This window comes from Brachyistius frenatus, unplaced genomic scaffold, assembly GCF_029030835.1.
Source record: "Brachyistius frenatus isolate BFR_SWC_R1_liver_20210118 unplaced genomic scaffold, ASM2903083v1 Contig_10, whole genome shotgun sequence".
Lineage (NCBI taxonomy): Eukaryota > Metazoa > Chordata > Actinopteri > Embiotocidae > Brachyistius > Brachyistius frenatus.
The window spans coordinates 452629-467083 of NW_027210609.1; the positions used below are offsets into that span (position 1 = coordinate 452629).

Consider the following 14455-nt stretch of genomic DNA (forward strand, 5'->3'; position numbering starts at 1 on the left):
TCCTCTGAAATGCCTCCTGTCAGCTCTTCCGAGAGCTATGAATGCAGTTTGGATGTCGCACTTGGGTGTGCTTTTGTGTGTCTGAGAGTATGTTGGAAACATTCAGTGAAACAAACAGTAAAGCTTAAATTGAATTAATTTCCATTTACTTTAGTAGAATTACATTTCATTATATTTATCATTATAGTACAACTGTCTTTGGACCCGTTTTATTGTTTAATTCCAAAATGTCTTATTGAAGAATGCGTACTGTAAATATCAGAAAGTCCAATACATTTAAATTTCTTTTTAATACAGTTCCTCAATCAGGTTCTTAGTCTTTGTATACTACAACATTTCACCCCAAAAAATACCTGGTTTCTTTAGTCCTTTATGATAATAAATTGAATATTTTTTGGTTGCCTTTTTTTAGTCCTGACCAGCAGTCAACATTTTAGGCTCAACCTTGGACTCATATTTTCATAATTTTCTGATATTTTAAAGACCAAATAACTAATCGATTAATCAATCAAATAATCAGCAGATTAATTAATAATGAAAATAATTATTTGCAGCCCAAGTCCATGGGGATTTTCTAGAGTTTCTTCCTTGGAGTCAATATTGATTTGATTAAACAAACAATTTATGTAGTCATTTTGGAGCATTCGAGTTGCTGCTAGGGGGATTTTGTTACCCTTTGACGGAGGTAGAATAGCTGGTTCCCTTTCAACAGTTTCTGTGCTATACTACGTGCAGACAGCAGAGTGTTATGTATTTTCTCATCTCTTACAGCGGAACAGCAAATATCTAAAAAATGTAGAACTACCAAACAAAAGGATGTCATCCACTTTATTGCACACACCTATATCATCCAAACGTATTGTGCCTGAGTAACTTTCCAAGTTAAAAGCACAAGGTGAAGACAGAAGGCAATCCAAGTAGTAAAAGTTGCGGTGTTATTTCTTTAGGTTTGACGATCTAAAGAAACCGTTGAAACAAGCACAGTGTACTCTAGCTTGTAATTCATCTGTAGCTGATAAGATTTATTTATTTTGAATATGAATTCATTCTCACATTACGACAGCCTGTTAACTTGCATTGATTGCTAATTCTGACTCATGAAATGCAAGAGTATCCATCTTGTGACGTAGGATAGAGACTTAACAATAATCTAAACTAACGTTGTATACTGAGCTTTAACGTAAGTGATGCCTAAATACACACGTTAGGTGCTTGAACCCTTACTTTATTATACTGTATGTGTTCAGTTGTAGTTCTTAAACGTGTGTCTTAAAGGTTAGTTTTATGTCTATGGTGTCTTTGAGTATGTGTGCGGGTGTGTGTTTTGCTGGAGAGTGTTGTGCTTATGTGTTTCAGCAATGGTACACTGCCACCATGAACCTCCTGGGGACCTGGCTCACCGAACGCATGGATCAACAGCTCCACGTCTACCAGCTAAAGATCCTCATCAGGATTACGAAGGTGAGACAACGAACATCTGCTGGGCTGATAAAATGCCCAGAATTGGTCATTGTCTATGTTGTGGTGATCCATCTCCACCCTCCCTGTAGAAAAAGTACCGGGACTTCCGCCTGCAGGGTGTCCTCGACTCCACCCTGAACAGCAAGATGTACGACACGGTGCGCAACAGGCTGACCTTGGAAGAGGCCACTGCTTCAGTGAGGGAAGGAGGCATGCAGGGCATCTCCATGAAGGACAGCGATGAGGAAGATGAAGACGACGACTAGAGCCTGTGCACTGACACTCCAGCTCCTCCCTCCGACCCTCCCTCCCCAGCCTCACAATTTTGACTTTAGCCTGGTTACCGATGCATGTACCAACTCAGATAGCCACTCTAGGACCTCCTTGTCAGCTCGAAATGCCTATGAAGGAACTATTAACTATAAAAATAGAACTTATAATGAAGAAAATCGAAATAAAAAAAGTTAAAAAAAATAACCATGATTGGCGGTTTAGCTGTGTCATGATAAAGATAGCACCTATCTTTGATTCATTCATTTCTAAATTCATTTCTATGTGTTACTAAGCAATATGGAGAACCATTTGTTTGACAATGTTGAGTGAGATTAATAGGTGTGTCCCTGTCCAATGCAAACCTATATGGCGCTTCTTTGTCGTATTCTACATTCATTAATGGTACATTGTCGTGATGATGAGTGTGGACCCTTTTCTTTGTCTTGTCTGTTTTTAAGTGAATGCCAACTGCTTCAAACTGAAAATAAACCCTCTGTATTTGTTTACGGCTGTTACTGATAAACTGTTGTCTACTCACTGTTTTGAACATCGACAGTAAGTCTAGACCTGCATTTTTATCATGTGTCAATGCTATGTGATCTCATCTCAATTACTAATTAGACGTGGTTCAACAGGAATCTTGAACTTAAACGAGTGGGTATTCTAGAGATGCAATATTCTCATAGCTCCATTTTGATAACTTGGGAGATTCTATTTTTATTTCAACATTAAAAGGCCTTGAAACAGGTTCTATTTTAATTCAGTTGCACTTTTACAGAGAAAAGAGCAAAAATATTTTTTTTTATTAAAAAAAAAAAAAAAGTTGGTCTGTCTTTGTTCTGTAATTGTGTAGAATGAGATGTCTGGCATTTGTTTGGGTCTCACTGTTGTTTTGTATATATTATATAAATATATATATAAATATAAAATGCTGTACATTGCATTCTGAGCCATTGCTGCATGCCTGTGGGTTCCCACCCTCCCCAAACGCTTTCTGTTTTCTGTGTGAATTAGCTGGTGGATTCATTCTTGCTTTTGCCTTATGAAAGCCAACAGTTGTAATATGCAAGAGCTGTGGCCTCTAAATAAAAATTATTGTACATGTGCATCCTCTGTCACATTTACTGGCTGCACCTGAGACACCATTGTAGAAACACTGATACAAACATAAAGCAATTTTGTTTGGCAGTGGTGAAACATAACTACATTTACTTAAGTACTCTAATGAATCTACTTCTCTGTGAGTCACAACTCCATCGGGTTTGAACACACAGAGATACACATAAATCAAGAATCAGCATGACCTTTACATTCTGAGCACATGATTTGATCGTGAACAGACGTCCATGAAACAGACTAGAAATCATAGAAAAATAACCCGAATCATGTTTTCTTCAGCATTAAAGTTATCCCATGATAATTATCTGTACATCGATAAGTGGGTAAAATGCTAACGGGAATCACTAACAGCTAATTTGGCATACTATCAATGGTCTCAATTTATTAAAAAAAAAAATCAGTTAAGAAACAAACCCTTCTTTTGGTGCAATTTTAAGGTACTGCAGTATTTCCATATGAAGCCATTGTATTTGTGTACTCCACTAGATTTCAGTTAGAAATGTTGTAATTTTTACTCCATTACATTTATTTATTAGGTCGTTACTTTACAGATTTGACAATCTTGAAATCATATATATATATATATATATATATATATATATATATATATATATATAGAATCTATTTTGCACTTAATGATAGATTCAACAAAATTAGTGCCACCTTGATAAGCAAGATAAACATGCAGCTACCTACTGCAACAGTAATAGTAATCCAATTTTCAGTACTGCTACTTTAAAAAAAAAAGTAAACAATCTGCATACTCCTTTCACCACTATTGTCTGGTGACAGACTGTCAGCAGAGGGCGATAGGAAGAACCGGTTCCTTATTTGCTTGACCTTAAAACTCATCCATCAGTAGTTTCAAGTAATACAAGGATGCAGTGCACCCAAAGCCAGACTTTATTTAATGTATAGCAATACAATTTACCTATTAAATAACACTATAATATGGTATATAGCAGTATCATAAGAATATACTGCTATGATACTGTCATATAAACATATGGTACGACAGACAAAACCATTATATTATTTTATTTTTTTAAGTTACAAAATAGACTTAACTACCAACCTGGTTGAAATGAGCTGAGGCAAATACACTGGACGCCTGGACCAAGAAGCAGATATCAGGAAAATCTAGTCCAAATCCCAGCATGGACAGCAGAAGGGCAGCTATGATTATTGTGATTTTTCTGTGGAGATTTAGAAAATAAATTTCCCACAAAAGTACAACCTGTTTTAGGGACACTATACAAACCGAATCTCTGTATGAAAATATAAACTTCTGTGAACACTAAAGTAACGTGATTTGTTTTTGAAGTAAATGTACGCAGCTGCGGCACTCTTATTTTAAATGTGAGCAGAAATAGCAAAAAGGAAGGAGGCTGGCGTTCATACAAAAAAGGTGAAAATACAGAACAGTTGCTGTGAAGTAGTTTTGATGTGGAGTTAAGTGATCAGCAATCTCCAAATGTTGGAAAGTTTTCAATGGATTAAGCAAATTCCCCGTCGGTAGAGAAGTGGATTTTACCAGAATATTTCACAAAATACACATAAATCAGTCGAGAGGGACATTCAGGGTTGAAAGGGGCTTATAATTATAGCCACAAAATTATGCGGAGACGGAATATCAGCCCAAATAAAATACAATTTACAGTTTGAACTTTAAACCTTATCTTCTAATGTGAAGAAATCATCACAAAGTCTGATTATCTACTGGTGGGTGAGTTCCTGAGGCTAGAACAGAAACATGCTCAACTGTGGTTAAATTCACACGTTTGACACCAGAAATCTGTACTGAAAGATTTAACAATTTGGATTTAAAATTCTAGTTGGTTAAATAGATCTCTGGACAAAACCACGTACATGTTGCAAACTTGAACCACGTCTTTGGTTACAAATAAAGCATCAACCCCCCCCAAAAAGAAACTACAGTGCCTATAGAAAGTTTTCACCACCATAGGACCTTTTCATGTTTTTTTCACCATTTTAAGTGGAAGTAATCAGAAATGAGAAACACCTATCAACAGAAAAATACCCTTATTTCAAATCATCTGGTTGCCCAATAAGTTACAGCTGTTCGTAATGATAGTGAGAGGAGTGATTTTAGGTTGAATAGACCAGGATCTGTGTCAATCCAAATAAGCTGTTTTGTTGATTTACTGGCAAACTACTTCATGAAGACAGATGAATATATAACAAACTAACTGGTGAAAAGTCTAGTGAAAAATACCAATCAGGTAGAGGAATAAAGAACATTTTCAAGGCACTGAATAGCATCTTCACCAGGATGCCTGGTGAGGATGCTTCTTTGCAGTAAAATGAAACTGTGAGATATGATGAAAATCCTGGAGGAAACTGCTGCTGCCGCCTGCGCAAGAACTGCAGAAGGATTTATTTTTCCAATCCTAAACAGGAATATCTTTTAAACAACAATGTTAATTTCCTGGATTGGCCAAATCAGAGTTTAAATCTCAAACCAGTTAAGGATAAAATGGCAAGTTTTAAAAAATGTGCAGTACGCTCATAGCGGTTTGCGGCATTGAGTTGCAAAAAGCTGATGCTCATATAAATGCAGCCAAAGAGGCTTCTAATAAATATGGTCTTGAAGGGCATACTTGTGATTAATTTAAGGTTTTTTGACTTGTCATCAATTTAGACAAATCTGCCGACCTTTGTCTCAACTTTATGTGTTGATCAGTGTCAAATAAACATCCACATCACATCCGCTGTGAATAAATGTTAAGAAAAAAAACTGGAAAAACTTGTGGGGGGTGAAAACTTTGTGTAGGCATTGCATTGCATTGCATTGTGTTGGTACAGATAGCCATTTCATGTGTTAACAGTTGAGCTTTGACCACTGAGGTTAGAAAAGCTGAAACAAAATGCAGGAAAAAACACAAATGGAGATTTGTAAGCTGTGCATGACAGGCTACAGAGTCTTCAAAAACATGAAAGTACATCAAGGCCAGTGGACAAATAGCCACAAGTACAAAAAAGAAAGAAAGAAAAAGAGTGGCTAGCTATTAAGGATATAATATATATGTATATATATTACAAAAACAACATAACAATATAAATCCCTGTAAAAAGCAATAAATGTTCACATTAGATGTTGTAACACACTTTAACAAAATAAGCCATAAGTACATTTTACAAGACAGCAGTGAGATACTGGGACAATAATATATCGGCAGGTATGAGTCTCTTCACATGTGACAAAAAGCTTCAACCATGTGGAGCTGAGCCTCAGAGCAGTTTAATTGAAGTGACAAAGTGACATAATGCATGCTGGACCATGTTATTTCATGACGTGGTGTTTTTGTTTTGAGACATTTTTAGAAGTGGATCACCTGATCTCATTCTGGTCTTCATGCTTCTGGTTTGTCTCCATACAGTCCAATTGCCAGTTTGGTCGTGGTGCCAGGACTGAACTGTGAAAAATCTTCACTCACTGGATTTAGGCAGTAACACTGATAGTATAGTGCAAACTGGACAGAGCTGCTTTTTCCTCATTAACTTAAACAGGTGCAAACGCTCAGCAGGATAACAATTAAGACAAGAAATAAAGGACAAAAACATAAATATCAAAAACCTTTTTATCAGTATAAAAAGTAATAAGGTTATTCTTTTAATCAATAGTCTGGCAAAAAAGGCCTCAGAAAAGTTCTCAGATTTTTACAAATTAAGTGCCTGTAAGAATGTCCTCAGACGAGTGACTCCATGCTCTCTGCAGGGTCCGACTCGTCTGCAATCACCATCACCCCATTAGTGTCCATGTGCATGGGGTTCAGGCCGCACTCTCGGTTACTGACCAGGCTGAGCATGGCTTTGTAAAGGTATTGGTACTGCTCCTGCACACACAAACACAAACATAAAGCAGGTTAATACTAAGGATCGTGTGCTTTTTATACATAATAATAAACACTTTTTTTATACCTGGATTGGACAATATTTCTGTTGCAAAGACTGAATATAATGATGTGAAACGTTGTGATGGACACTTTGCTCTGCAGCCTTTTACACTCTTTAGCTCATTTTGTTTTTTAGGGACACATATTTAGTGGATGGTTCAGTCTAGTTTCATCAACCCTACATACGCAGTACATAAACTATGAAAAAAGTACCACGCGATCAGCACCAAATGGCTGGTGGAAATAGTTGAGCATTTAGCAGCTAAAGCAGCAGATATTTTTGTCAGGAGCTGGTGAAGAAAGCAGAGTTGAAAAAAACAGTAAATACTGAACTTGAATTCACCAGGAGCACAAAAAGTGACGTACAGAAACTACTGTAACTCCCTCTGTCAGTTTTTTTTTTCCTCCCACTGATAATAAGTAGAAAATCAATGCATCTTAAAAATTGCTTAAAGGCACATTAATTGATTTCCTGACCACTTGGGGGCAGCAGAACAACAATTGTTTCCTGATGAAGTTAACATGGCAAATCCAAACAATCCAAATCTATTTGCACATCCAGGAGATAGAGAGGAATATTAAAATTAATCTAGAGTCGTGATTGTGGTCACCTGACAAGTGCAACTCCAATATTCATCCTGCCTGCAGTTTATTTTCAAATGTGTTCATTTCTACTACCCTCATTATGTAAAACAACTAATGGTACCCTTCTCCTCCAGTTATCAACTGAGACACTCTGTGCAGCTTTTCTTCTCTAATCCTGTGTTTTCTAAGTCAGTAGCTAAGAAAGCTTTCATTTTTAAAGCTACCTCCCTTGAAATACCTTACCTATAAATATTTGACCCATACCATCTTTCCACTTGCTCAAAAAAATCCTTGTCTAATATAGGTTTAGTTAGTTAATAAGACTTTTATAACTCAAATTATAATGATTCTCTCTGGATTTGTAGTTTGGTGTGGTCACTGTCATTAATGTTTTTCTATGGTTCATGAAAGATCCCTATTTGTGGTTTTGTGTATTTACTTATTTATATATTTATTTTATACTCTACTGGGTGTACGTTCTTGGGTTTCTGTATGTCTAATTAAGTGAAATTTATTATTGTTTGGGTTTTTTGTTTGCTTGTCTTTAGTTACATTTGGTATTATTAATTATCATATTGTGATGTTTGTTTCTTTTTTGTTGGATAAATTGGTTCGTGTTTGTGTAATTTTCATGTAAAGGACCCCCTTTTAAATGAGCTGCCACATCTCAAGGGGCTCCTCCTAATAAATAATTTCCGACTAATAATCCTAACTTTAGTTATGTTTTAAGAAGAACACAGACAATGAACTACAGTTAATTGTGCCACAAACCCAACTACTTCAACTTAAAAATTGGAGACAATTACATGGATGTGCTTGAAAAATAAGTTAATTAAAAAAATATTGATGCGTGCTACTTTCATTTTTTTTGTTTCATCATTTTCAATTGTCCCATGTATTTGACCCCAGATTCCTCCTGTTCGTCTTTTACATCAGTGTAAACTTACTATATCAGTGAAGACTCCCGGCCTCATGAGATTAATCATCTTCGCCACCTGATAGATGTCAACGACCCCCTCATTCTCCAGCTGCTGTGACAGCGTGGTGAGGGCACAGAGCATCCCCGCTGACACCGCTCCATACCTGTGAGGAGATGTTGACAGTCAGCTCTGCAGCACGACTGTCACCCTGTTCAGGTGTTGGTGAATCCCATCATCACTTTAACTAATTGACTATAAGGTTAATAACATATGCACACTTCTCTGCAATCACTAGGTAACTTCCAAAAAAAAAAAAAATACACTGCAGTGAATCAGAGTAAAATAGAAACTGCTTCCATACAGACAGGTTGTTGGCATCCTATCATGTTAGTGTCTGTGATAATGAGGAGGAAGACGTCGTGGCCTGTTATTTAGTGTGACAATTCCAGAGGTCAAAAGTATTGACAAAAAGTATGACCGACAGGAAATGGAGTGACAACAACTATTGAGAAAGCTGATGTTTACATTAATAGCAGCTGAGGTGCTGCAGGCGGTGACGTCCGTAATAAAGACATCAGCTGTGAGTAAGGAAGATATTTTGGTTGCCTGGTTACTAAAAGACTTTGGCATTTTTGTTTATCCCAGTAGCAGTCTCCAGATTCTCAGTGCTGACACACACTTAAGGACTTTCAAACCCCAAGCCACAGAAAGCACTCAACACTTAATGGCTTAATGTCCATCACACTAGTGCAAACACTACAACTTCACCAGGTCTAATAAACCATAATCAAACATCTGAAGAGACATTTACCACTTATGAACCTATACAAATATAGATACAAAAAATAATAATGATTTATTGTCCTTGAGAGGTTTATGATTGGATCTTAAAAGTATTAACTGACACTTAAAGAAAAAGCATGTCTTAATTATCACCAAAACTTTTCTAGGACTTAAAAATACTGCAAAGAATCTTCCACTGTGTGCTTAACCTTAGTGAATATACTTTTCCGGTGTTGACAAAACAGAGATAAACACAAACGTACTCATCGTGCACGATGGTGGGGCCATCTCGTGTCATGGCTTCCTCTTTGATGACACTGATGAGCTCGAAGGTGCTGCTGAGAGGGGCGTCAGGGTTTGGCCATTTAGGGCACTGAAAATGTCTCACCTCCAGAACGTAGTCGTCCTGTCACACACAGAAGAAGAGCGTGCGCCCACAGCACGTTTATTTTGGACTCTACACAACATACTCATTGAGTGAACTCCAGCCTTCGTGTCACAATAATCTAACGCTGAGGATCAGGTACCTGTGTCGCCTCTAAAATGAAGTCATGGATGATGATCTGCTCCTCATTGGAGAGGCACAGTCTGTCCTTACTGATGAGAGTGACAGTGAAGGCGATACAGTTCATGGCCTCTTCCCGACTTGGCCAGTAAACAAATTCATCCTCAGCCTGCAGGGAAACAGCAACACGGGTAGCTTATTTATTTTGCTTTTTCACAAATTATTCATATTACTGTTAGTTTACTGTGCAAATGAAGAAAAAAAAGAAGAGCAAATGAAACAGAAAACATCATCAGAGACAAAGTGATTCATATGTTTCAATTACCAGGCTCTGGTTGTCAGGCAACATGACAATTATTTGAGCATTATGGTCCCAAATCATCCTCCAGAAGTCCGTGGTGGTGTGGGGCAAAGGATGCTGGGTAATGATGAACTCATTGCTTCTGTAGTAGCCCTGGGTTGACAGAGATGAGCTGTTAGTCTTTCTAAAGGTCAGGCCACTCACACCGATGGATGACCGTGACACATAACTAAACATTTTCTAAGACAATATAATAAATCCTTCCAAAAACACAATAAATAAGGATAATTCCCAAAATTCACACGGTACCATTATGTAGGATGCGTTAATATAATCTGTTCCTTTCATGCCAGGCAGAGTGGTGAGTCCAACCCTTGCTCGCTCCGCTGTTGAGAGGCAGAGATAGAAAAACATGCTTTAAATCACAACCCAGGCCTCTTTAATATCACACTGGCTGATAATGGCACACTCATTACCAGTCCTGACAGTTGCTATAGCAACAAGTACATACCTCCTTTTCCCTTAACAGGGTGCCGAGAATGCATAGAAATATTTTAAGTTATAGGATTATGGAAATTGATTCCAATTTTGGAATATGAATTATCTTTAATGATTTTAAACACTACATCAGTAAATGTTGCGAGTCTGAGTCTTATTTTCTTGTGTTTCAAAAAAAGAGGAAAAAAGTAACCAACACAAGACAGATTTGATTTGAAGGAATGTCTTCCTGTGGTGTGCAAATGGTGTTTTATCCTTCTTATTTAGACACACTGTTGCTGACAGCCGGCTTTACATATTTAACATGACCTCTTCCAAAGCCTCAGCTCCAATGCAAGTAGGCTGTTTTGAATACTCACAGGGAACCACTGAGGAATGGCGGTTCTTCTCCTTGTTGCAGTCTTTGTGGGCGCTAAAGCACTCTACAAAACGTGTGTTGCACTGAGTCAACAGCTGGTGAGAGACAAGGCAAAATCAGATTTTAGTCACGAAAGTTACTCTAAATAAAAATCCAACATAACAAATCCAATACAATGTGGTTTAACACCCACAATTAAAAGCAAGTCTTTCACATAAATAACGAACATGTGACGCTCATTAAGAAGTGACATTATGTGGGAGCAATTAGCTTGTCTCTCCTGATGTTGAAAGAGCAGGAGCTTGATGAAACATTCATTAATCTTTGCATAAGGCGGCAGGGGTGACAGACATGACTTTATTAAAGCCAACATCAGAGACCCTCTCAATCTAGTCCCGTCTGGAACTTGAAAGTCACTGTGCATATTGCTAACAAGCTTCTGATCTACAGACCACCTCAAATTCAGCTGATGGTGCCACTGCACGCTCTGTGACAGCTTGTCTAACTGGACCAGTCAGACTCCCAGAAGGTTTACTCACCCTGAACTGCTTCTCCAGCTGTGTGCGGCCTGTTGAGTTGGGCGTGAGGATGCTGTTGACATAGCTGTGCAACTGCCAGGCAGGCACCTCTGTCTCTCTGCTCAGGATGGCCTCCATCAGAGCATCATGGATAAAAACATACTGCTCCTAAGGAGAGATGAAAGGTTTAGAATTTTTAGGTATACAATGTGTATATATACACATATCTATATCTAGATATCTATCTATTTCACTTTTTATCTGAAATAAATGAATGAACAAATACATAAAAGACATCATTATATAACTAATCCAGTTAAAAAAAAAAAAAAAAAAGTGGCCTAAGGACAGCCAGTTTGGACTTATTCTGGTGTTATACGGTCATGTGTTGTGGTAAGTGTATAACAGTTTGCACTCTGTGTTGCACTGAAATTGCAGCAAGTGTGACCTTTACCTGAGCTCAGACTATAAAACTGAATAGCTTTCATAACTCCTTGTCCATCTTTAGCCACAGATGACCTTTACAGAATGAATCCAGTTTCCCAAAGTAACGGATTTAGGGATTCTTACCTCAGTTTGGACCAGGTAGTTGCGTTGTGTGCGGATATGTTTGAGAAAATCCAGGACGCTGACTGTGCTTTTGTCCTTGATCTGTTGCAGCATGCTGTCAATGACGATGTACGTTCCTGTGCGCCCAACCCCTGCACTGAAGAGCAGACCACTAAACATTAGAAGCAGGCCCCTAGAGGGAGCTTTTAACTAACTCAGCAAATATGAGTCTAACACTCATAAGTAATATTAATTTAGCCCGGGAGGCTCGGTGATAATGATGTACCTGCAGTGCACCAGGACAGGGCCCATGTCTGCAGTACGAGCTGCTGATGAGCGGTTGATGAAAGTAAGAACAGGAAGGGTGTACTCCGGTACTCCCATGTCAGGCCACTGAGTGTAGTGATACTGGACCACAGTGCGCTCATTGAGCTTCCCTTTCGGATTCCCCTTCTGACCCTAAGACATAAGAGCAGATGTAACGCTTTACTTTCTGAACATGTAGGCAGCAAATCAGGTGACATAAATATCACTGAATATAAAGATTTGTAAGTGTTAATGTATTTATCAACTCTTCCTGTAGGAGCCCATAGGTATTGGCTGGTTCATAAACAGTTCATGAATGATAATATAGCAAAACATATTTGTATTAATACAAAATACTGTATGTATTTCAGCATGTTATAGTTTAGGACTAATACTATCAAGTAATAAACACATAAAATGTGTTTATAGATCTATACAGCTGCATTTCAGTCTGTCACCTGCTTACAAATACTAAACTGTAGTATACCTACATTAAGCTATAACGAGATGCATTACACAAACATTTTGTAACATTAAGGTTACTTGGTACGAAATATTTATATCCAGTAACTGTCTGACACAACTATTTACCACTGTGACTGTGCCAGTTGAGAAGACTAGCATTATACAGTTATTAAATGACCCATTACATTTTGAGAGTTAAAGAGGTAGTAATATGCTCGACATATGTGACCTGAGTATTCATCAAAGTTTTGGAAAGATTATAAAATACAATCCAGAAAAACATCACAATATACCTCAAACTGAAAATACTATAGCAGCAACTTTAGCTTCAATAATATCACTGACCTAACATGGGTTAGGTTAGTGAAATATTCAGATATTGCCCACCCATACTAAACTGCATGAATACTTGAACGCAAAACAAACTCTCTGATGGGGATTGTCAGGCCTACAAAACACAAAGGTCACAGCCGCAGATACGTTATTTGGTCTTCTAAAACATTTGGAGTTTTTTTTTCTTCAATAGTTAAGACATTTAAGCAGGTGCAACCAGTAGGAATAAAGTTTACTATAGTACAAGTGTGACTCTTAGTTACCTTTTTAACTTTGGTGTTCCTTATAAGGAAACTGCGCAGTGTGTAGCACGCATGTACTGTCGTGCTTTTCAGCGTCACCACAATGTTTCCATACTGCTCGCTGTTCTCTGTAGGCCAGTATTGGTCACACTTCCTCTGAAAGACACAAGGCATAAAATCAATGATATTTTAGCCTGTCTGAAATAGTCATGTTTGTTTCATATATTCAGTTTGTAAAAGATGGATGTGAACCTACTCTCCCTTTTTCCACGAGGTTTGTGATCATGACAATCATTCTAGTATTCTGCTCCCACACCATCCTCCAGAAGTCCTCGAATGTAGACTTGAGAGGACCCTGAGCAGCTATATAAGCTCTGGGCCGGTTGTAGCCCTGAAACAGTAGTGAAGTGAAATTATTGTTTACCGGTAAGATGCAATCAATATGGTATCAGTTTCCCACAACTCCCGATATAACTGATATGACACAAAACATCGGTAGGTAATAAAATCCTCTCAATCAGCTGACAGAAATCCCAAGTATCTATGCATGAATCAATATATTTTCTTTTCATTACCGTCTGTAGATTTTATGACTTTATTCCTCAGTTGATGTTTCAAATAAAGCTGTCAGTATGGCATTTAGCACCCTGAATATTTATTTTACAACTAAGGCTTGCTTTGAAATCCAAACCACAACCTGCTTAAAGAAAATGAAACCTTGAACGATGTCAAGTGTTTGGTAAAAACTCACATCCACATAGTTGGCATTGATGTAATCTGAATGTTTGGCATCTTTCCCCGCCAAAGCTCGTAGTTTCACCCTGCTGTGGTCATCTAAGGAAAGCATTGACATATTATTAAAAGAATGAAAACCTGCTATAAAAAGGCTGTTGGATTCCACAGCAGTAGACATGAGAATGTGATTTTACAGCTGACTCACAAGCCACAATGTTGATGTATCTGTTTTTGTGCTTGTTGTCGGGATGATTGGAATGTTCTGCTGTGATTTTCAGGTCGGCTGTGCAGCGTTGGACCTCCTGGAGAGAGAGAAGAAATAGTCAGAAATTGATTTGATTAAACAGGGAAAGGAGATCTAATGGAATTACCCCATGTAAGGAAGTTATATTTATTTAAACTGTTACAGTGTTATATTAATAACAGCTATTTTTTTGACACTATTGGTTTTTAAAGAGAGACTTTTTTTTTTTTTTTCTTTTTCAAATATCCTCGCTGCATAAGGAGCTCAGAGCTCAGGATGAACTGTGAAGCTGAACCTCTAGCAGGGATTCAGAGTCTCACTCGAAAACGCTTCAGCAGAGCAG

General features: G+C 37.8%; 3 protein-coding genes across 16 annotated transcripts in view; 2 read left to right on the forward strand and 1 right to left on the reverse strand.

Moving 5' to 3' along the window:
- cadpsb (Ca2+-dependent activator protein for secretion b) overlaps positions 1–2840 on the forward strand; it is a 66767-nt gene extending 63927 nt beyond the window's left edge. For all 14 annotated transcript variants that reach the window (XM_069690677.1, XM_069690678.1, XM_069690680.1 and 11 more), the window contains 2 exons: positions 1357–1461; positions 1551–2840. In XM_069690677.1, the coding sequence (XP_069546778.1) occupies positions 1357–1461; positions 1551–1727 (282 nt within the window). In that variant the 3' untranslated portion in view covers positions 1728–2840. The remainder of the gene's footprint in view (positions 1–1356; positions 1462–1550) is intronic.
- Positions 1–14455, forward strand: part of LOC138616434 (sodium- and chloride-dependent GABA transporter 2-like) — a 318896-nt gene that overhangs the window by 132047 nt on the left and 172394 nt on the right. The window lies entirely within an intron of this gene.
- The window catches only part of ca16b (carbonic anhydrase XVI b), a 94900-nt gene continuing 84875 nt past the window's right edge, over positions 4431–14455 (reverse strand). The window contains exons 16-29 of the mRNA XM_069690667.1: positions 14074–14170; positions 13885–13967; positions 13390–13524; positions 13155–13289; positions 12074–12246; positions 11809–11944; positions 11260–11406; positions 10722–10815; positions 10174–10250; positions 9889–10017; positions 9586–9732; positions 9322–9464; positions 8303–8438; positions 4431–6710 (exon numbers count right to left, since the gene is read on the reverse strand). Of these exons, the coding sequence (XP_069546768.1) occupies positions 6564–6710; positions 8303–8438; positions 9322–9464; positions 9586–9732; positions 9889–10017; positions 10174–10250; positions 10722–10815; positions 11260–11406; positions 11809–11944; positions 12074–12246; positions 13155–13289; positions 13390–13524; positions 13885–13967; positions 14074–14170 (1779 nt within the window). The 3' untranslated portion in view covers positions 4431–6563. The remainder of the gene's footprint in view (positions 6711–8302; positions 8439–9321; positions 9465–9585; positions 9733–9888; positions 10018–10173; positions 10251–10721; positions 10816–11259; positions 11407–11808; positions 11945–12073; positions 12247–13154; positions 13290–13389; positions 13525–13884; positions 13968–14073; positions 14171–14455) is intronic.